This window comes from Cygnus atratus, chromosome 3 (genome assembly GCF_013377495.2).
Source record: "Cygnus atratus isolate AKBS03 ecotype Queensland, Australia chromosome 3, CAtr_DNAZoo_HiC_assembly, whole genome shotgun sequence".
Lineage (NCBI taxonomy): Eukaryota > Metazoa > Chordata > Aves > Anseriformes > Anatidae > Cygnus > Cygnus atratus.
In genome coordinates this window covers 28,896,876-28,919,470 of record NC_066364.1, presented here as the reverse complement: position 1 = coordinate 28,919,470, position 22,595 = coordinate 28,896,876, and the positions used below count along the sequence as shown (strand labels likewise).

At 36.8% G+C, this 22,595-nt stretch overlaps 1 protein-coding gene across 1 annotated transcript in view; it reads left to right on the top strand.

The window, feature by feature from the left end:
• Window positions 1-5,310: 5,310 nt before the first annotated feature.
• Window positions 5,311-22,595, top strand: part of EYS (eyes shut homolog) — a 728,533-nt gene continuing 711,248 nt past the window's right edge. Inside the window, exons 1-2 of the mRNA XM_035543068.2 lie at window positions 5,311-5,440; window positions 18,671-18,775. Of these exons, the coding sequence (XP_035398961.2) occupies window positions 5,311-5,440; window positions 18,671-18,775 (235 nt within the window). The remainder of the gene's footprint in view (window positions 5,441-18,670; window positions 18,776-22,595) is intronic.

The window sequence follows — 22,595 nt, the reverse complement described above, 5'->3', positions numbered from 1 at the left end:
TTGTCCTGGTAATTTCATCTCCTTCTATGATAAGGTCACATGTATGGTAGATGAGGAGAAGGCAGTGGATGTAATCATTCTGGATTTTAGAATGGCCTTTAACACCATCCCTCACAGCATCCTTCTGGACACATTGTCCAAATGGGAGATGAACAGCTTCACAATGCACTGGGTGATGGACTGGCTCCATGGCAGAGCTCAAATGGGCTACCTCTGGCTGGCAGATGGTCACTAGCAGTGTTCCCCCAGGCTCTGCCCTAAGGCCAGTCTTGTTCAACATTTTAGTAAATGATCTGGAATGCATCCTCAGCAAGTTCACTGACAACACTAAACTGGGATGTGCTGTTGACTTCCTGGAGGGATGAGAAGCCTTGCAGAGGGATCTAGATAGATTGGAACAGTGGGATTTTAATGCATTTTGGGATGCATTAAACACAGCATAGCCAGCCTGTCAAAAGAGGGGATTCTCCCACTATATTTAGCATTGGTACCACCCCCCCTTTAATATTGTGTGCAGTTCTAGACTTCACCATATAGAAAGGATATTAAGGTACTTGAGTGTCCAGAGGAGGGCAACAAAGCTGAAAAAAGGGCTGGAAGGCATGTTGTATGAGGAGAGGCTGAGGAGAGTGGGTTTGTCTATTTGGGAGAAAAGGAGGCTAAGAGGCAACCTTATTGCTGTTTACAGTTTCCTGAGGAGGGCACGTAGAGAGGCGGGTGCTGGCCTCTTCTCCCTGGTAACTGATGACAGGATGAGTAGGACTGACACAAAGCATCACCAGAAGAGGTTCAGAATGAATATTAGGAAGAATTTCTTTATTGTAAATAATTTCATTATTTCTATTCTATTCTATTCTATTCTATTCTATGCTATTCTATTCTAAATAGCCTCTCCCTCTCCACTATGTTCTCTGAAGAGAGGAGAGAGAAGAACAGAATTAACATGGGCCAGTGAGGAGCAATTAATGAATAAAGTGAAAGAACACTTTATGGAGTTGTTCCTCCTGTTTTAAAATCCAAGGGTGGCAGAGGTTATTTTCTTCACCCTTGCAAATTTATTTCTTGCCAATAAGTAAAGTTTTGGACAATCAAGATCTTAACTGAAATAGGTCACAGATAGTGTATTGTAATCTATTTAGTAAAGGGAACCAATAAAGGGAAAAGATAGAATATATAATTCAATGTAGTTTCCATTAGCTGTCCTGTTTCTCATGTTTCTTCAGTTCAGTCCATTCAGATGAAGTTCTACACTTATAGCTCCAGGGAAGCCCATCAAGATTAAGATGCCTGAGGAAGCTGTATTGTATGACTTACTACTGCAATTTTTATAAAGGATTATATTAAACTATTATGATTTATAAATGTATCTTTCTCTATAGGTATTGCTCTGAGGTCAGCATTTCATGAAGTTTGATGCAGGAAAATTTCCCATAAAGTGGATTTGGTGTACAGGAAAGTTTAACTTGCCAACTCAATTTTCAATATTCAGCATATATATTTTAATGTGGACAGTTTAATCTTGAATTAACCTCAGTAGGAAAGACCTAGTGACACATTGTTAAATAAAGTGTTTTAGAATATGAAAATCTTATTTGCTTGATGCCAGCAAGATTATGAAAGCAAACATAATTTAGATAACTTTGGAGTATCACATTATCTAAAGCTTTATTCATTCTTGACTTGTTCCATTTTTTTTTCTGCCAGATGGATAAATTAAGCTGTTTGATTAGATTCCTTTGTATCTAATTTTCCATCTTCAATTTTATTCATTCTATAGTATATATGCAATTTGACTGCAGGTCCTAGTTGGCACTGCCATATAAAGTTAGTGTTATGATATACACAGTTTTCTGTAGCAATAATAGGCTTTTTCCAATAGAGAAAGAGGAAAAATACATTTCCTCACTTTGCTAAAGCTCCAGAAAGTGGGTGAATATATGCTACAATTTCTTAGGGAATATCTCTGTAGTAATTTATACTTATATATACTTACAGCTTTTCTGTAGATAACACAGATACTTACAAAAAGCCAAAGTGGCACTAAATAACCTTTCAGTCCCTTTATGAATGTGTTTGCAGTTCCTATAGAAAACAAAATAATTAACACTGAGTAAACACAGTTAATTTGCTTGGATTATTATAATAACAACATTAATATATCTATATTAAAAAGGAAAATAGATACTGAGAAATCTTTGCTAGTGCCTAGCTTAAATGTGCCTTCTTGTCTCAAAATAGAAAATAGTTGGGTCATGTAGCACAGATTAGCATAGACACAGTGTATCTTCAGTCTGGTCTTTAGCCTTTATCAGTCATTTTAAAGATTCATCAGTTGCCACAGTTATTTACTCAATGGCTCAAGTCCTACATGGCTTCAGTGCACGCAGTCTATAAATGCATTGTGACAACTACTGTGCCTGGACTAAACAGTATGAACCCACCTAACTACATACCTACTGTTCCAGACATTGGGGGGTAAAAAGGTTATGTCTTACTACATTTTGGTAGGAACACATTACAGCCACCCCATAACTATCCACATTCAAGTGTCATGTTACTTCTTAGACAAAATTCTGTGCATGACTTACATGAGTCTCCATCTTACATTTATTTCATGGGCATATCAAATTTTTGTGCAATATTAACCAGGTTTAGGCAGAAGAGTATCAATGTTCAGCCATCTACACAACATGTGTTGGAGCAAAGCAATCCATAATAGCGTAACTGTGGCTTGAGTTTGGTATCCACTACTAAAATCTATGTTTGTAGCAAAAGCACTAACATTGGCTTTCTCACAGAATCACAGAATCGTCTAGGTTGGAAGAGACCTCCAAGATCATCTAGTCCAACCTCTGACCTAACACTAACAAGTCCTCCACTAAACCATATCACTAAGTTCAACATCTAAATGTCTCTTAAAGACCTCCAGGGATGGTGACTCAACCACTTCCCTGGGCAGCCCATTCCAATGCCTAACAACAAGGACCTGTTTCCTAGGATCTGTTACACTCAGTCTTGTTATGGACAAAAGGGAGCACACATGAACCTAAGAAATTGTTGTTATTCCCATTAGTGTTTGAAGAGCCTAATAGATCAAATTATTAGTCGGATGGCCATACTTAATAGTCCAAATGAATACAATAAATCCTCAGTAAAACAGTTAAAAGTGGTATACAAAACTTCATATTTACATTTTCTGTAGTGCCTTGCTCGTCCTTTAAATGTTTCTCCAGTTTCTAAGGTTGACATTTTAGTATTCCGTAAGAAAGTAGTTGGTGGGTGACATGAGCATCTCCAGGTCTTTTCTGGGAGGTGTCTCCCTCTCCCCATCAGGGCCATTCAGAGCTGAAGCTAAAGCAGGGCAGCAGCAGCCACTGGGCTGTGGTGCAGTGGTTGAACCTGAGAAATCCAGCTCAGGCCAAGGCCAGGCAGAGCCCCTGCGCTGCTGGGTCAGCACACGGCCAGGGAGCTTCTGCTGCTAAGGGCAAAAAAACCATGTTTCTTGGGTGAGAGATTCACCTACAAACACAAATTATGGTACCACATGTACATCTGTAGTTACTGTTAATTTACTGGAGTATCTGTAACTCACCCCATACCAAAGGTGGAAATGAAAGGGCAAGACAAACATTCACTTAAAAATTATATGTATATGTATATGTATATGTATGTCATTGAAATATTAATATTTCTGTGTTGTTTTTTTCTTGGCTTGTGCTTTTTAAATTTATTGTAGGGAAGCATTTTAGCTTTACAGCAAATGAAAACTGCAAATCAATCTACCATTCAAAGCTTTTGATATCATGTTCAGTATTTTAGTACTGTTGAAGTATCAATGCAAGGTCATAGTCATTAAAATCTAATGTGGTGATGGTATTTTCCTAGCAAAAGGTCTAATTACTTAGAGATCATTGGACTTCATATCATTCCTAAGAAAGACAGGAAAAGGTATTTGAAGTTCAGCTACATCACTGTTACACCAGCGCAGCATTTAACAAAACTGTGTTCAAGACAAATTTCATAGAATAACAGAGAGAAAATGATAATATAAATCATACAAGTTGGATAATTTAGTATCTTATACAAATGCTGGAGCTACAAATAAATACAGTCAGATGCTAATATCCAAAGCCTACAGAACTCCACTTATGTCATTATATGTTAAATTTGAGAAACACACAGTATAATCATATCTGCTTAGTACATATTACTGTTATATGTACAAGACATTAATGTAAAAGGTAACTATTAATTGTTAATGCTATTAATTAGCAGAAAATGCATTAAAATTAAAGACCTGATTAGTTTAGATTTTGCTTCATAAAAAATAATCTCTTTTTCTTGAAAAATAGACATATTACCCATAAAATACAGATTTTAGATAATGACAGTTACTAATATATTTATTTCAAAGTATTTTGGCCCTTCTTTGTAGACTTTCCATTTATGATATTATGTGTTAATGTTATTTGTAAATATACATTTAGAATTTGAAGTAGATTATTAAAAATTATGTTTCTAAAATATTTATTGAGTTTTGTGATCCTATCACCACTAAAGATCAGTCTGGATTATAAAAAATAAATGAATGATTCTTAGATGTTGTAATCTTCAATAAATTACATCTTAATCTACAGTAAGAATTTAGGTTAGTAAGAGGACTAGAACACTCCTGTTTGCATTAATGTATATGTTTGTATATTGCTATGTGTTGAGCAAACAATAACAGAACAAAGCCTCATTCTGCAACATTAGTCTGTAGTAGGCCACTGTTGTGAGCTACTGCCACTATTTGGGGCATGATTAGCTTTATACATCAGTCACTGTTTCATATGACTGTAAGATCCAGTTTTGAAGTTACTTTCTCATCTGATATCACACCAATTCCATTTGAATATTATCATTGGAAGTTTGATTTTAAAAGCTATACAGCTGCTATTTTGTCCAATCTAAATTCGTACGATTTTGATTATTGCACAGTTCCATTTAATTAATTTCATTCCAAGCAGTCTATGTGAAACAAAGTTACTTGGTGACTAATTAAAAGTAAAGAATGAAGACTAAAAAAGAATCCAATTCATTTGTGAGTAATTAAAAGTACAAATGTTGTTAACACTGTTAGACATTATTGACCTACACACACCTATCAGAGACTGCCTTTTTTAATTTTCTCTTTTTAACAACAGGTGCATATGTCCCCTTGGTTATACTGGCACTTTCTGTGAACTTGATATAGATGACTGCATTGGAAACCAGTGCTCTGAATATGGTTTCTGCCAGGACCACTTGCATAATTACAGCTGTAACTGTATGCCTGGATATGAAGGACCCTTCTGTGAAGTTGAAATTAATGAATGTTCAAGTTCACCTTGCAAAAACGGAGCTACCTGTGTGAATTTAATTGATCACTTTTCATGTCATTGTGCTGAAGGGTTCAAAGGTAAGTTTTCACTGTTGAAGTGCCTTGTACTACAAATGTGCTTGTCCAACTCTATCTCAGCAATGTTTATAAGACCTTTTTATAAGAACTATGTGTATACATGTGTATACATGAAAGTATATGTGATTTGACAGAGTTTTAACTGAATTAGTATGGAAATTCTTACATTGTGTCTCCTAACTGTTCTTCTGCTGACCCTCCCTCTATTAACTGTACAATTCTGAACATGAATTTTGATGCTTTTGGCAATAAAAAAAGATCAAGTTCCAAAACACAATTTCAATTGGGTTCGTTTAGTTTCCCTAAAGAGCAAATCTTGTGACAAAGAAGGGTTATGATATCCTGTGTGGCCTTAGAAAGAGTGCTGCCAGCAGGTTGAAGGAGGTGATTCTTCCCCTCTACTCAGCCCTGGTGAGATTCATCTGCAGTTCTGGATACACTTATGGGCTCCCCAGTACAAGAGAGACATAGACATATTGGAGAGAGTCCTGTGAAGGGATATATGAAGATCATTGAGGAACTGAAGCACATCTCCTATGAGGAAAGGCTTAGAGAACTGGGACTGTTCAGCCTAGAGAAGAGAAAGGTCACAGGGAATCTCACTAATCTATATAAATACCTGAAAGGAAGTTGCGAAGAAGATGGACTCAGGCTCTTTTCAGTGGTGTCCACTGGAAATGGCACAAACTGGAACACAAGAGGTTCCATCTAAACATCAGGAGACAACATGAGGGTGATGGAGCACTGGAGCAGATCGCCCAGTGAGGTCGTGGAATCTCCCTTCTTAGAGATCTTCAAAAGCCATCCAGACATGGTCCTGGGCAACCTATTTTAAGTGACCCTGCTTGAGCAGAGGGATTGTACCAGATAACTTTGAGAGGTCCCTTCCAACCTCAACTATTCTGTGATTATGTGAGCATTAGGATTTACTTATATAGATGACATCTTACTGGAAAGTACTTTTGTCTTATTTTATCACCCAGAGAGGTATTATATGATAGTATTCCAAGAGAAGCAAATTCAAAGTCAAAAGAATTTTCACAATATTATTAATGTAGTGCAGCTCATTATCATATGTACAGAATATAATTAATTCTTTTTTTTCATACAGTATAAAACAAAAACAATTAATAAAAGACTAGAAATTTATAAAATGTGGTGGTTTTACTCAGGTGGGCGGCCGAGCTCCACCACAACCGCTCTCTCACTCCCCCTCCTCAAAGAGGAACACAGAGAAAATACGATGAAAAGGGCTTAAGGTTTGAGATAAGGATAAGGAGATCGCACAGTAATTATCGTGACGGGCAAAACAGACTCAGCATAGGGAGATAGTAAGATTTATTGCCTATTACTAACAAGCTAGAGAAGTGAGAAACAAAGGAAAGAAACCAAAAGCACCTTCCCCCCCATCCACCCTCTTCCACCTCCTCCCCCCAAGCGGCGCAGGGGAACAGGGGGAATGGGGGTTATGGTCAGTCTATAGCGCTTCTCCTCCGCCACTCCTTCTCGGTCACTCTCGCCCCCTGTGCTGTGGGGTCCCTCCCAGGGGATGCAGTCCTTGCTGAACTGATCCGACGTGGGCTGCCCACAGGCAGCAGCTCTTCAAGAACTGCTCCAGATATGGGTCCATACCACGGGGTCCATCCCTCAGGAGCGAACTGCTCCAACCTGGATCCCCCACGGGCAGCAGCTCCTGCCAGGTCACCTGCTCCTGCATGGTCTCCTCTCCATGGGCTACAGGTCCGGTCCGGAATCTGCTCCGGCAGGGGTCTTCCACAGGCCGCAGTCTCCGTCAATGCAGGTCCACCTGCTCCACCGTGGTCTCCTCCACGGGCTGCTGCGTGGAACCCTGCTCCACCGTGGTACTCCATGGGCTGCAGGGGGACAGCCTGCTTCACCATGGTCCTCACCACAGGCCGCAGGGGAGTTCTGCTCCGGCGCCTGGAGCACCTCTCCCCCTCCTTCTGCACTGACCTTGGCGCCTTCAAGGCTGTTCCTCACTCCTCTCGCTCTCCCAGCTGCTGTGTGGCACAGCGTTTTTTTTTTCCCTGTCTTAAATATGCTCTCACAGAGGCGCAAAACAACATCGCTTATTGGCTCAGCTCTGGTCAGCAGTGGGGCCCTTACCAAACATGGGGCAGTTTCTAGATCCTTCTCACAGAAGCCACCCCTATGGCCCCCTGCTACCAAAACCTTGCCACGTAAACCCACTACACATTTCTATTTTCCTTTTTTTTGTCTAGGGTTTTATGATCCTGGGATATGTTATATTACAGAACAGATTTGAAGTTCAGTCATAACTGCATGTTATGAATCAGTGAAGAGTATCTCAGTATGATGCTAGAAAGACACATTTTGGTTTTGTTATGCTATGTAATTCAACCTTTTTACATATCCACATGTGCTTCATTTTTCTTCATAAGTACTAAATTCAATTTCAGAGGAAATATCAAAGGCAGCAGTAAATAAATTTAAGAGTAAAACCGAAGTTATTCCTGCTCAGGACTCTGTAAATCTTTGGGAACTATTATACTATGTGTACCAGGATTCACAGATTTGCAAATAAGTCATGACTACTCAGCCACCAACTTGTTTTTTCTCCTGTTAATAAATGAAACCCTGGGTACTCTTTGATATAGCATTAGAGTCAGTTTTTCAGAACCAGATTTTACATAGACAACTCATAGCAGTCTCCTCTGCCTACATGATCATTTTAGTCTGATGTCTATCAGTATTTCACAAATGTTTTGCATTCTATTATCTAGGGTTCCCTTAGGCACTGTAAAGGGATTTATCAATATGAACAGCTTTCACAATCTCATTTGATAAAAAGAAGCTTATAAAAAATCCAAGGCTTGGGCATCTGCGTATTAAAAATAAATATAATATTTTATATAATATATTTAAATATATATTAATGTATAATACATAATATTTTGTAGCATCATATACCACATTCTTTTCTTTTGAGCTGTTAACTGTACTTGTGATGGAGACTTTAATATGGAGAGATTTTGTTGGTGTCTCCACTACCAGCAAGAGAATTTGGCCTGTGCCAGACTTGGAAGCTTGCAGTATGACCTGTAAAAATTTAGTAGTTTTATGAAAACCTTTATTCCACCATTTTGATCATGTGACAGTCCTCTATATTGCTTTGTTGTGATTCAGTTCTTCAAACATAATATAATTCTATTCACATGAGAAGTCATTGTCAGTCTCTCTTCTTCCATATCTTCATTTTATTCCATATAACAAAATCAGTGCTCAGCATCAAATGGTTCTATCTTTCATGATTAATGACTTGGATTTCTAAGCAAATACTGCTGTGCTTCATTCTGGCTCAATAGAAGCTCTTCTTGGAAGTATTTGTTAAAAGATTGCCTTTATTCAAACATATCCTTCATTAAAAGTCTTGTTTGTTCGGGTACTTACAAAAATGGGAAGACAGCTGCTGAGAATTCTAAGTAGATAAGCAATATTGCCTCTTGAGGTTTTGTATCTATACAACATTGATTGCTGTATAGTTAAGATGTGTGTTTTTTTTTATTTGTTTTCTTTTTCTGGATTTATACTGTAACTCACATAGCAAGATATTGATCCATCATTGCTTTATACATATGCAAGCAATGTATAACACAATTAACACTCATCACCAGTGTAGGTCTTCCAATAGCTTTTTAAGTAGCTTTATATGTTCTATATATGCTGCTTTTCAGTTTTCTCTCTCTTTTTTTGTCCAAAACAGGAAAATAACATACAGACTTTTAATATCATTGTATTACTTTAAATTTCTGTACTTTGCTTTTTTATCTATTATGCCACAGCTACATCAGAAGAATCCACCTAACATTTAGAGTCTATTAGAGGAAGCATTTAAGTGTTTGTACTTTCAGTAAGTTATTAATTGTTCTTAAATCATTTGGATGTTATTTAGATAGTTTTTCATTTCTGTGGTAGAAATTAACAGTATATCCTTGATGCTATTCTTAAAGACAAATCTTGAAAGGAAAAACACAAAGTTGTGTGAAACTTATCCTTTTCAATACAAGTGAACTTAACTGCTTGAACAACTAATGTCTAGAACAGCTGGTGGACACTAATATAATGAAGATTGACTATGTTATATCAAGGAGCAGCAAGTGCACAAGGCTGCTTCATGAGGGTAGCAATGAACCAGGGGCTGAAAACAACCCCAAGTGCAGGCACTGCCCTCACTAAGCAGAGCACAGTCCTGCAGCATCTAAGCAGAGCAGGCAGAGCCCTGTTAACCTGTTGCCCTCAAGAGCCCTAGGCACTGAAAGCAACTGGCCAGGCCCAGGCCCAGGGGGCCCAGTTAGAAGCAGCAGGAGGCAGGGCTACAGACAAGGCCAGAGGCAAGGCTGCAATGTACATACAAGGGGTCCATTCAAAGAGACAAATTACCCATGGTGTGAGCTGAGGTCCATTTTTGAGACAGGGCCTTGGGCAGGACTATAAACAGGCACAGATATAGCATAGCTCAGGCCAGAGCTGACTGCCTAGGGCTGAGCTGAAATGGGGCTTGTTGGACAATGGGCAGGGTGTTTGGGAAAGTCCCAGTTGGGGCTGCTAAGGACAATTAAGTTCCACCAGTGCTCTCAAGGACCTGATATGCATTTATCTTACAGGTCCACCTGAAATTATGAAATTATGAAAACTGTACAGAACCACAGTTTGTATAGCTACACATCGTATCAAATTCATAACTGTTTTCTGAGACATTTTTTTTAAAAAAAGTTTGTCTTTGAGATTTTCAGAGAACACTGATGTGTCTGATTCTTTTTAGTGCTAGATTTGTTTTCTGCTAATTCTTTAAGACAATTACCTCACGGATAAGATAGGATTTTGATTTTTAGTTTTCATTAAAGGATAGCCTACAGACACATAAGTAGTAGTCATCATGAACTGCAAAATTATTTGTAATATTTGCTAATTTAAGAGTTGTTGCTATTTTTTGCTAACTTTTCCTAAAAGCATACAAGTCATAGAACTGTATAGCTGGAAGATGCATCAACATGTAATGTCCTTCACCTCTGTTACTATATATGCCATTCTGATAGCTCTTAATCAAACTTATTGTAATATTATGGCTAATATTAAAAAGCTTTTACTAACATAAAAAATGGACACAGAGAATGTATTTATAAAGATCTTCATAAATAGAAAGATTGCATCTTCTCAGTCCCCTCTTTTTGAGTTTAAACCAGTCCATTGCCTTCATACTGTCTTCAATAATATTTCCTAAATTTCTAGTTTTACAGATTTTCCATCTGTAGGAAAAGAAAGAAGAATTGCCAAAGTAATTCAAAATTCAGAATAAAATACTATAAGCTTGCTATGTAGCTATTATCTGAATCACTGAATATGCTTTCTCCACTGCATATGCAGGAAACTTAAGACATTATGGGAGCACTTCCAGTGCTTCCAGTTCTAAGCATTAGATATCATTTTTGTTGTCTTAGCAGCCTAAGACATCCTCATAGGTCAGATATGACTCAAGGTGCACATGAGACTTCTGCCCTTTAGTAACATATGAAAGCCAAGACACTCTCAAGCATTAATGTAATACTAGATACCTATGTTTAACTTACTAATCCCCATCCTACTGTTCCTAATTTAGTAAAATTAAATTAATTCTGGATACATACAATTAGGTGAAATACATCCATGAAAAATTATTTACAAAGCATTGTCACATGCACAGATAATGTCCCTTTTATTTCAATGGCTATTTTATTAACTAGATCAGACTGGCTGTGTGCTGTGCAATCAATCTTCCAGTGCAGTCTGCCAAGCTGTCTTGTGAAAAGATATAGGAGCCCTCTACTCCAGCAAGTTCTTAACTGATCTGTGTAGCATGTGAAGTCAAGCTCATATATTTTGCTATTCAGCACATAATCTACACAGAGATTTGCTCTGATCTACTAAACAAATTGAAATCCAGACCTAAATGAAAACTCTTTAATAACAATATCAACATTGTTCCTCATATGAGTTTCTTACAGTACCAGGATGCAAAAAGGGCATAAGGACCTTTTAAAGGCCTGGAAGAGTAGCAGGTACTGATCTGGAATGAAACTACCTACCTGTGGTTGGCAGCTGCTAGTTGGCAGGTTTAAATGGTGCTTTTGTGTAGCAGGACAAAGATACCTAGATACTACTCTTATGAGAAAGAGATGTCTCCTTAGTTAGCCCATCCTTTGGCAAAGTGACCTATATGATGTATTGAAAACGTTTCTGCTGCACAAAGGAATGCAAATGGATTCACGTTTCTGTTCACCATTTCCAGTGAATGGAATTTTTCCATTTCAAGGAAAACATTGGGCTGATACTTGACAAAGAAGGTCACCTAGCAAGTAAGGATGAGGAAAAGTCATTTAATGCCTTTTTTTTTTGTCTCACTTTTTAAAATTCGTGGTAGATCTTGGGCTTCCTGGTCCTCAGAGTTGGGCGCCCATGACTGGGGGAGCAGCGACTTTCCGCTTGTGGGCAACACAGTTGTAAGACAACAGCTGTATCAGTTGAATATTCATAAGACCATGGGACATGAAGGGACTCACACCAGAGTAGTGAGGGAGTTAGCAGGTGTTATAGCTGGTCTCCTCTCCATAATACGTCTTGGGAGTCTTGGCAGGTCCCTGATGACTGGAAGTGAGCCAATGCAATAATAATCTACAAAAAGGGCAAGAGATAAGACCGAGGAAACTACAGACCTGTTAGTTTAACCCCAGTACCTGGAACCATTATAGATAAGATTATCCTAGGTGCTACTGAAAGGCATTTAAAGAACAAAGCAATTGTCATATGTAGTCAACATGCCTTCATAAAGGGAAAGACTTGCCATAGTAATTTCATCTCCTTCTATGATAAGGTCACATGCATGGTGGATGAGGAGAAGGCAGTGGATGTAATCATTCTGGATTTTAGAATGGCTTTTAATACCATCCCTCACAGCATCCTTCTGGACACATTGTCCAAATGGGAGATGAACAGCTTCACAATGCACTGGGTGATGGACTGGCTCCATGGCAGAGCTCAAATGGGCTACCTCTGGCTGGCAGATGGTCACTAGCAGTGTTCCCCCAGATGCTGTCCTAGGGGCAGTCTTGTTCAATATTTTTTTCCGTGTTCAATGTTCAACATTTTGATCTGGAGGCAGGAGTGGAATACATCCTCAGCAAGTTCACTGGCAATACTAAACTGGGATGTGCTGTTGACTTCCTGGAGGGATGAGAGGCCTTGCAGAGGGATCTAGATAGATTGGAACAGTGGGTGATCAGCAATGGCATGAAATACAACAAAGGCAAATTATGGGTTCTACACCTGGGATGGAGTAATGCCAGACACAGTTACAGAAAGGGAGATTAGTGGCTAGAGAACTGCTCAACAGAAAGGGAGGTGCTGGTTGATAGCAGGTTCAACACGAGCCAGCAGCGTGCCCTGACAGCCAAGAGGGTTAACTGCATTTTGGGATGCATTAAACACATCACAGCCAGCCTGTCAAAAGAGGGGATTCTCCCACTGTATTTAGCATTGGTGCTGCCTCCCCTTTAATATTGTGTGCAGTTCTAGATTCCACCATATAGAAAAGATGTTAAGGTACTTGAATGCATCCAGGGGAGGGCAACAAGGCTGATAAAAGGACTGGAAGGCATGCTGTATGAGGAGAGGTTGAGGAGAGTGAGTTAATCTATTTGGGAGAAAAGGAGGCTAAGAGACGACCTTATTGCTATCTACAGTTTATCCTCAGGAAAAGGATAAGGAGGTGCTGATCTCTTCTTTCTGGTAATCAATGATAGGATGCACTGGACTGGCACAAAGCTGTACCAGGGAAGCTTCAGACTGGATAGTCAGAAAAAATTCTTCGTTGTAAGAGTGGTCAAACACTGGAACAGGCTTCCTAGTTAGGCAGTTGATGGTCCATGCCTGTCAGTGTTAAATAGGCATTTGGTAAGATCCTTAATAATATGCGTTAACTTTTCATTAGCCCTGAATTCGCCAGGAAGTTGTGATTGCAACCTGCAAATAGATTGTTAGGTTTTATGGCTACTAGCTGGACTGAAAAAAAACAAGCATTTTTTTCAGTAGTACTTTATTAAGATTACATTAAGCAGAATTTTAAATCATTTGCTTTTCATTTGATCTGGGAATAGAAATATGCAGTTTATGTCTTGAAGTAATATTTCCCAATTAAGGGGTTAAGAGGTTTTAATAATAATAATAATTAAAAAAAAAAAAAAACTTAGACAATTTTTTTGTGTTCATTCTGTCCATCTTTTCATTGTCAAACTTTATATTCCATTATGCCTATAAAACAAAATTTGGTATGAACATTATGCAAATGAAGTGTGGCATTTTGATATTTTTGCATGAAGTAAGCCTGAAAGACATTAAAAGTAGCAGTGGCAATTTATAAAATGGATGACATTAAAATACAGATACTTATATATAACATCCGTTATATTAAGAAAATAAGCTTTCTAATTATTCCTGGTTTTACTCTAATGTACGAATATTTAATTTGAGAACAATATGAAATTAAGCTTACTCTGAGATTAAAAAAAAAAAAATCAGTTTTGCAGATATCCTAAAAAATGTCAAAACAGTTAAAATCATTCAGTTAAAGTGTGAGGTTAGGCAATTATGTCATCAGAAATAATCAAAATTTGAACTACTGAAATGTGCAGACTTTCAATGTTGTAATCTTACAGAGTTGCTGTTACTTCAGAGTAAAGGAATATTCAATGAGACTTCATCCATTATATTTTGAAAAGGAGTATTTCTTTGGTTTCTTATGTCTATTTACCTGAGAACTTACAAATGTCTTCATTTGCTAAAATAGTATGATTTCTTTAAACATTATATTAGTAATGCTGACAGACTATGTGTCTGCCAAATTCCTAAGCATGCATCCACTGAAGGTCCTAAACGCGTATCTCTTAGCAAGTCTTCTGTTCTGCAGAATAATCAGTCACTTCTGCGACATCAGTGTACCTGCAGAAAGCTGCTAAGCATCAGGCCATGAGATTTGCTAGAGTAACAGAGTTTCCTAGGCAGCTCTAATTATTTGTTATGTATTTTAAGAAGACTGCAATTTTATACATGATAAAACACACTATAAAGTAAAGGGAAATAGAATCAGCTTATGATGAGTTTTAACATTCTGCTTGTATTTCAGAATTTGATGACATGTACCCTGTGAATTGCTTAGGAATTCAGACCTAAAGCTATGATTTATTAAATAACTAATTAAATATTATGTTATACTACTAATTATGTTTGGATTTGTTGTATTAATGTTAACCTTAAAAGTGTAAACCCAGAAAATATTTATATGAACATACTTTGATGTTGAAAGTAATTTGTAGCCAATTAATTATTCTGACTGGATGTTCAAATAAGGTTTTCATCATCCATTTCAAACGTGTAGTTGAGATTAGCTGTATACTAAAAAAATAAATAAATGGATACACTGTATGCATCTAGCTTTTCCACCTTTCTTCCTGTCTTGCATACTCAGAAAATATCACACATTAACTTTATAAACTCTTTTCTTCTCTCCGAAACACTTTAAAAAGTACTGTCCAAATATTGCCCTCCTATTCTGAAGGCATAAATTCTTAAATTTCCATTGCAACTGCATGCAAGAAGTTTAAGGACATGCCTTTTGCTGGGTGCAACTACCAGCTTAGTGCTGCTCTGTGTTAGGACACATAACTACAAGAGTTATTGCACTAACACAGGAAGGTTTTTCCAAGGTTTAACATCATTCACATATAATAATAATTAAAAAATGCTGTTTCTGTAGCCTTTTCTGAGGTGTACAAAATAATAAAAGTGGCACTTTTAACTTTTAGATGGAAAATAATATCATTTTCTGTCATCTGTAATCTGGACATTTTTCAGTGGCTAGATAGAACAAGTAGAAGGAAAACAAAAGTGATCTTGATGGTATGGCAATACAGCTGCATGGAAGCTAAAGTCTTAGCTGTGAATGTCAAAAGTACTGCTCGTTTGTCAGGAAAACAAACAAAAACGAACAGGAATAAACAAAATACCAAAAAGAACAGTGAACTATTTAATGTGTTAAGAGTATTTTCAACTGGAATATTTCAGTAAATTAAATAATTTTCTAAATCATTCTGCAAGTAGTGCTAGCTAGCACAAAATGTAAAAGTCAGTGGTTTTTGTAAATATTTTTGTCAGTTATGAGAAAGGTATTCTCAAAGCTTGATAACTCAGATGAGGCTGAGTGGCATGTAATTGCTTCTTTGTCAACTGAAGTAATTTAGCTGTAATAACAGCCTCCAGGCATAAAATCAACACCATTGTTATCAGAGCGGGGACTTTTTTTCCTAATTCCCTTGTTCTTTTATTAATGCAGAATGGAATTCACACACATTTAACATGGCTACAGATAAATAAAAGCAAAATACCTGAAACCAGATTGTTTTTCAGCAGTGTTGAAAATGTACAGCAGGTATACTTCTACTGTATAGTATTAGTCTGGACATTTACATTTGGGATCAATCATCTAAATTGGGACTAAATATTTTAATCTATGGAGTGTTGCAGTATAGATTAATACATTAAGAAAAACTGCATTAATAAAGTCTTAAAAGAATGGGAGTTAATAGTGTGATATTTGAAATGAAAATCAGTTTCTGATAACACTAGTGGGAATTTCTTATCTATAGATTATAACCAATATTTATTTTATTTTTTTCCAAATGAAGGCACAAAATAAATCCCCTTTTTCTGCTTCCTTTCTCATATTGCTCAAATCACTATGCTTCTGGTTAGACTTCAATAGGAGAATGGCTTTGAATCCTTTCTCAGCTTTTCTACACACAATCAGATTTTGTCACTGCTCCTCAAAACAGCTAAAGCTCCAATGTTCATCTCATGTCCCAAACTTCTCGAGCCTTCATTATTTCATCATCCTCTCATGAATCCCCAGATGTGTCATTTCATATATTTCAGTCAAAACATGGCCAGAGAATTAACCTTTTGGTCTGTTTATCTGGTTGTCTTTTTACTTTTGAATTCCCCAAAGGCTTCACCTTGCACAGTGCAGACTACTTTTTGTTAGTTTTTGGAAATACTGTACAGTTCACTGCTGCCCTTTCTGTCTGGTCTTTTCTCTTATTTCCTACTATCCCATCAGGACTGCGAGCCTAAATGGTACCAATTTATGGTACTTTTATAAAACTGTTGTGACTGTCTCTGCTTAGTGTCCATTTAATCCCCTAAGAAGTATTTTCTTGAGGCTGAATACAGGATTGTCTATATAGCATTAGATAACATCATTTAGGGTGCTGAATTTCACTGTAAATTCTCAGTTGAAAAGTATAGACCTAATTAGAAGCCTAGATGCAGTTGACTCATCCCACACTAATTTTCATATCCCAAAAAGAACAGAAAAATCAAAGGACATAGTTAACAACAGTTCACAATTTGGAAGAAATTGTAGTTATACCTGGTACAGCCATGTCTTCAAATTATGGTACCATACAGTTCACAAAGATACCTTTGCTGCCTTAGATTCAAGAGGCAATTCCCTTAGAATTGCATTTGTTTTATTTTAGACTTTATCCATTAGAAGTATACCACAGCTTAAAGGATGTGAAAGAATCTGTTTCAGGTAGTTTTTCTTGTACATATTGCAGCTTACCCATGGCTTGTAAACATATTATTTACTCCTAGAAGAAACTCTGTGCTACTCTCCACTTATCTGTGCATAAGAAGAGAGCCAATGCATCTCCATTTATCTCCCTCCAAAGAGACCTACCGTATTCTGGGACATAGCTGTGGGAATAGGTCTGAACTAGAAAACATAAGGAAAGCAAAATATTGGAATTAGATCAGAAAGGTTGCATATAGTGCTATTTCTTTTTCAGCACTTCAAACAAACTTTACAAATATAAAAAAGAAATCTAAAAACATCTATATTTTGGCCACTTCCAAATATCTATATTCCTGACAGATGCCACAGCACACTGAGCAACATTCAGCAACTGCTGCTGTCAAGCAGGTAGCTCTTTAGTTTACTGAGTTATCTGGACTCTCCTTGGTCTCTACGTGTCTCCACTTTTTCCTCCACATATCTTAAAATCATATGAACAATGTAGAGCATGGTTAGACGTAAGAAAAAAACACTAATAGAAGTTACTCTGCCAACCATTTTAAGCGTGGAAGAGAACCTTAGTGCTACTATGGGCTTCCCTGATGAAGGCCTTTTATTTCTGGTAGATATGATAGGTACTTCTAGTGACAAAATAAAGGTTTTTCAGATCTGACTGTCTTGATACATATGGTTGCATGAGAGGACATTTATGTGTGCTGAGGATAAGAGACCAAATATTTTCCTCAGTGCAAGGAATTTAGGGCAATTTCAGGATTTTTATTTTTTTTATATACTTTTCTGTGAGGTTCAGCAAAAGCCCCACATGCTTTATACACTGCTGACCTATGATAAGCACTGCACTTATGATTTTCCTCCATATTCATGTGGCTGGAAGTACCTATTCCTGTTACAAATCAAAGCAACCCCTGTTGTAGATTACAAATCTACATTTAATTACACTTCTTACCTTAGCTCTGAATTATTTCATTAAGTAATAACTGTATTTTGCTTCATTAAATAAATATTCTTCAGTGACTTGATTATCCTCTTCTGTTGTATTCATGGAAAGGTATATCTGGTATCATAGTAGTGGCAACATTCTGCTGAACATAAGCTGAACTCTACTGTTACATATAACTCTGTAAATTAGTGTTGGCCTGCTTTTCATGTTCAATGGTACTCTGCCATTCTTTTTCAAAGGAGACAGTGAGTGAAATGAAAGAAAACGATTGACACAACTGAAAAAAAAAATAAAAAACTGCCTGAATACAGTAATTTTGTATAACAGGAAAACCCTCCAGGATTGTGTGTATCCTCTCTAGGAAAGCTCTCTATTTTCTGGATTGTCATGCTTCCAATATTGCCTGTCAAAATGGACTCTTGTAATGAATGAACTAGAAAAATTCATGACATAAAGGATGCCTACCAGCGTCCCTGCATGCTCTACTAAGTGTGCCTTGGCCAGTGAGGTCAACGTTCAGTCTATGACATTCTGATAGTCCTTTTCTATTATAAATATGTCCCTATAATTTGAACAGATCTGCATGTTTATTGATTTATTTGTTTATTTTAATATAAAATTTCAGGAGAAACATGTTCTGTTCACGTGAATGAGTGTCTAGACGGACACTGTTGGAATGGAGGAACCTGTGAAGAGGACATAAATGGATTCAAATGCAATTGCCCCCTTGGTAAGCATTTGAAATTTTTTATACAATTGTTAATTTGGTATAGTGTGTAAGTACCACATTTATATCTTGTGTGGTATGAAATCTCATATGGCAAAAGCACCTTGCTTGCATTTTGAAAGGTACAGAGGTAGTTATTTAGATTAAGGAAAATGAAAATTTCGTCAGTTAGTGTCCACGGCAATTTGTCTATGACCAATTTTTGTAGAATCATGGAATGGTTTGTGTTGGAAGGTCCCTTAAAGATCATCTAATTCCAATCCCACTGCCATGGTAAGGGACATCTCCCACTAGACCAGGTTGCTCAAAGCCCTATCCAACCTGACCTTGGGAGGGGGGCAGCCATTTTTAATAAATAAATGATTGCTTGGATTAAAAAAATACCTGTATTTTGTAAAAAGCCACTGAAATACTGTAACACACCATTAAAGAAATACGACAGAACTGGAGATTTCCAGTAGTTTAGTATCTGGTTATATATTTGACCTTATAGCAACACATTTCTTGATGAAATTGTAAGTTTTAGGCAGCAAAAAAAATGTTGAAATTTTACAAACATCTAAAATCCCTGGTTTTGGGATTCAATTCTGCTGGCTGCATTACTCACACCTAAAAGAATCAAGCACCACTCTAAAGTATGCATGAGCTCAATCAGGTTACCTGAGCATGTGCATTTTGTATCACATGAAGTGCCCTTAAGTATCCAAGATATTGTATGAGGCTGGCAGATAATAGTGCAGGCTATAAAGGACGTATAAGATAAATCAGGCCAGGCAGCAACACAGTGAAAAAAGACACAACAAAATAAAGGAAGAAAGAAATATGATGTTGAAGATTTTTCTTTGCCAATTATATATATACTGTATAATTTGTGATTTTGCATGCTATTATATGCAGATTAAGAAAAAATAGAAAAGGGGGGAAGTAGAGATTCCTGAGATTAGAGATCCTTTGGCCAGGATCAACAGCCTTTCTCCAGTTTTTAAAAGCACAGTGGCCAAAGAAGGCTGGAGTAGAGCTTTAAGACTGGTAAACTCACTGGCATTTATTGGTAAATACCAATAAGAAATCACTGATAAACTCTGAATAGGTTTTGACATGTGCATTTACAGACATTGTTACTGTGGAAAACAAGGTTAGAAAACCTGTTTTTACACAAGCATGGTCTGAGAAGGCTTACAGAAGTACTAAGGTGTTTAGAAGAAAAACTGATAGCTATCAGTTTTTGAAAATGTCAGAATACTGAAACACAAGTGTCCAACCATCCCAAGCAAAACAATTGTTTGTAAAAGCACTTTAATATACTTAATATCCAAAGATCCTTAAATGCTTTGAGTAGTATCCAGTTGAGTTTGGAACTGAAGACAACACTGAGTTACATCTTCAAATGCAAGACTGTGCTTTCATATTTGTTGCTTCATGTAGGCATGTGTTGCTTAATTAGGTCTGTAGCTAAAAATTATCACAAACATTATTTCCTTTGTTCTGGGATGGGGATACTCACATTCAATATACTGCTTTGCTATCCCACATTTAGTTCCTGTTGGTGTCTGTTAACTCTTGTGTACAGCGGAACTTCAGACAGCAGCGTCCTGCACCTCCTTGCACAGATCTGAAAGGAGATTGCTTTTCACATGGCAGAATGTGTGTCATTGATAGAAAATAAAATTATTGTGACATTCTCTCAGCAGATCATTTGTGCCTCTTCCTTTAAAGATGTCAGTCATTATATACAGGCTTTATCCAATGAATTTTTATTATTTTTCTTGGCTTGTGCATACATGGTTTGAGCGTCTGTAGCTATTCATTCCTTTTTGCATGTGCCTCTGAGGTTAATACAGGGATTTATTATGGACAATGAGGTTTATGTAATGGACATACATACAATATAAACTATGAGTTTCATCCTAATGACTCTACTAAAATGCTGTGAATAGCAGTGATTCTTCATCATTATCAAAGGATCAAGTAACTCCTAGTGAACAAGAGGTGATCTGTATAAATGGTCAGTTATTTTTTGAAAAGAATGAAGATTTGCTGTACTAACATTTGCAACTACATTATTAAAATTATGGGAACTTGAATTAGAGAAGGAAAAAAAAATGTTTAGTGACAAGCACACCTAACAATGAGCTGAAAAGATGTTTTAATCTAAATACAGATGCAGATATCCTTTGTGCCCTTGGGTAAATTAATTAATATCCCCAGTTCGTATTCTTCAGTTGAAGCTGTAGATAAATAAATGTAACCATCTCAAAAAAATATTTCAATGATTAAATAGATAATGTCTGTAAATTGCCTGAAAATAAAAGTCACTATGTTACTGGGCATTTTTACTGTTGGCTTGGTCCTAATAAGAACATCACTTCACAAAACAAAGCAACTAATTCTAACTAATCCTTAAGTGAAAAATGAAAACTTAAGCTTCCATACTTTCAGTAAAATCTAGTGTCATATTGGATGTGTGAAAATAAGTAGGTTTTGCTCATGAGAGGATCAGAACTGGACATAGTGCTCTAGGTGTGGCCTCACCAACAGAATAGTAAGAAATACACGTTGAAAATTTGAATACAGTTTTTGGAAAATAATTTGTTTAGGTATATCAAATACTTTGGTAGATTTAAAGCATTATTGCCATTAATTACTTAAGTTTGTTAAAATTTGCTTTAGATTTTTAGGGATCAGATTCTGACCCCTTTACAGAAAACAACTGCTGTTACTGAAAATTAAAATTTTAATTATTTTTACTGAATTCTTATTTTCTGATTCACACTTCATATATTAAGTCCTCAGAAAATATTCTATCTGAACTATGAGTAAGAGTGGCCTCTCCACCTAAATGCAAGGAAACTCAATTGTCTTTGACAATTTTGCTACCATTAGCTGGACCTCAGTATTAATCCCTCTGATGGCTCAAGTGATTAGCTAGCCTAGCTTGAATTCACTGATGCACTACCAACCTCTGCACTCACAACAGCAACATAAATACCAAAGTACTAAATTGATTAATAGCAGTTCATACAGTATGTCTTTTATGAAATCATGTTTCAACCCTGACACAAAAGTAGAAAATCATATTTCGCCACTCTTTTCTCAAAAAAAAAAAAAAACTTTGAGGAAATTCACAAAGTTTTTAAAAGAAAGGGTGTATGTCCCCTTCAGTTATACAAATTTGACCTCCATCCTTTAATATAAGAAGTAATAACTAAGTACAAAATAAGAGAAAAGTTTGCACACCAGTCTTCATACCTGTTCTGTCTCAGGTGAAATCAGGAAAACTCTCTTGTAAGTCTGAGCATGTGAGAAAAGCAAAAACAAACAAACAAACAAACAAAAACACTTTTTTTTTCAACAAAGAGAACACCACTAAGGAAATTGTTCATCTATAAAAGTTGAAAAGAATAATGGCCTGAGGGCTAAAGCAATGAACTGTGATGTAAGAAATCTACTGCAAATTCTTTGTTGCTCCAGAGCAAATTTTTACACAATATATTTTAATACCTCAAGTTTGTCAAAAAATTGGTTTGCTAATATAAGCTGCAGAATGACATTGATGGCAAAAAGTGTTGAGCAGAAGTTTCTGATCTCTGGCTTCTGCTCATCTAAATCTGAATTCTAACTGCAACCTTCACCTGAATCCTTGGTACCAGTTTAGGTATGCCATCTGTCACCAGACTATCATCCAGATCTACCGTAAACACTTCTTGTTCCTACACAGTCATGTAAAATGACTGAATACTACCTATGTTCGTTGTTTTAGTTTACAAACTTATATAGTTTTTCTGTCCCTGAGACGCAGGATTGCTCTCCCTTGATAAGAAAA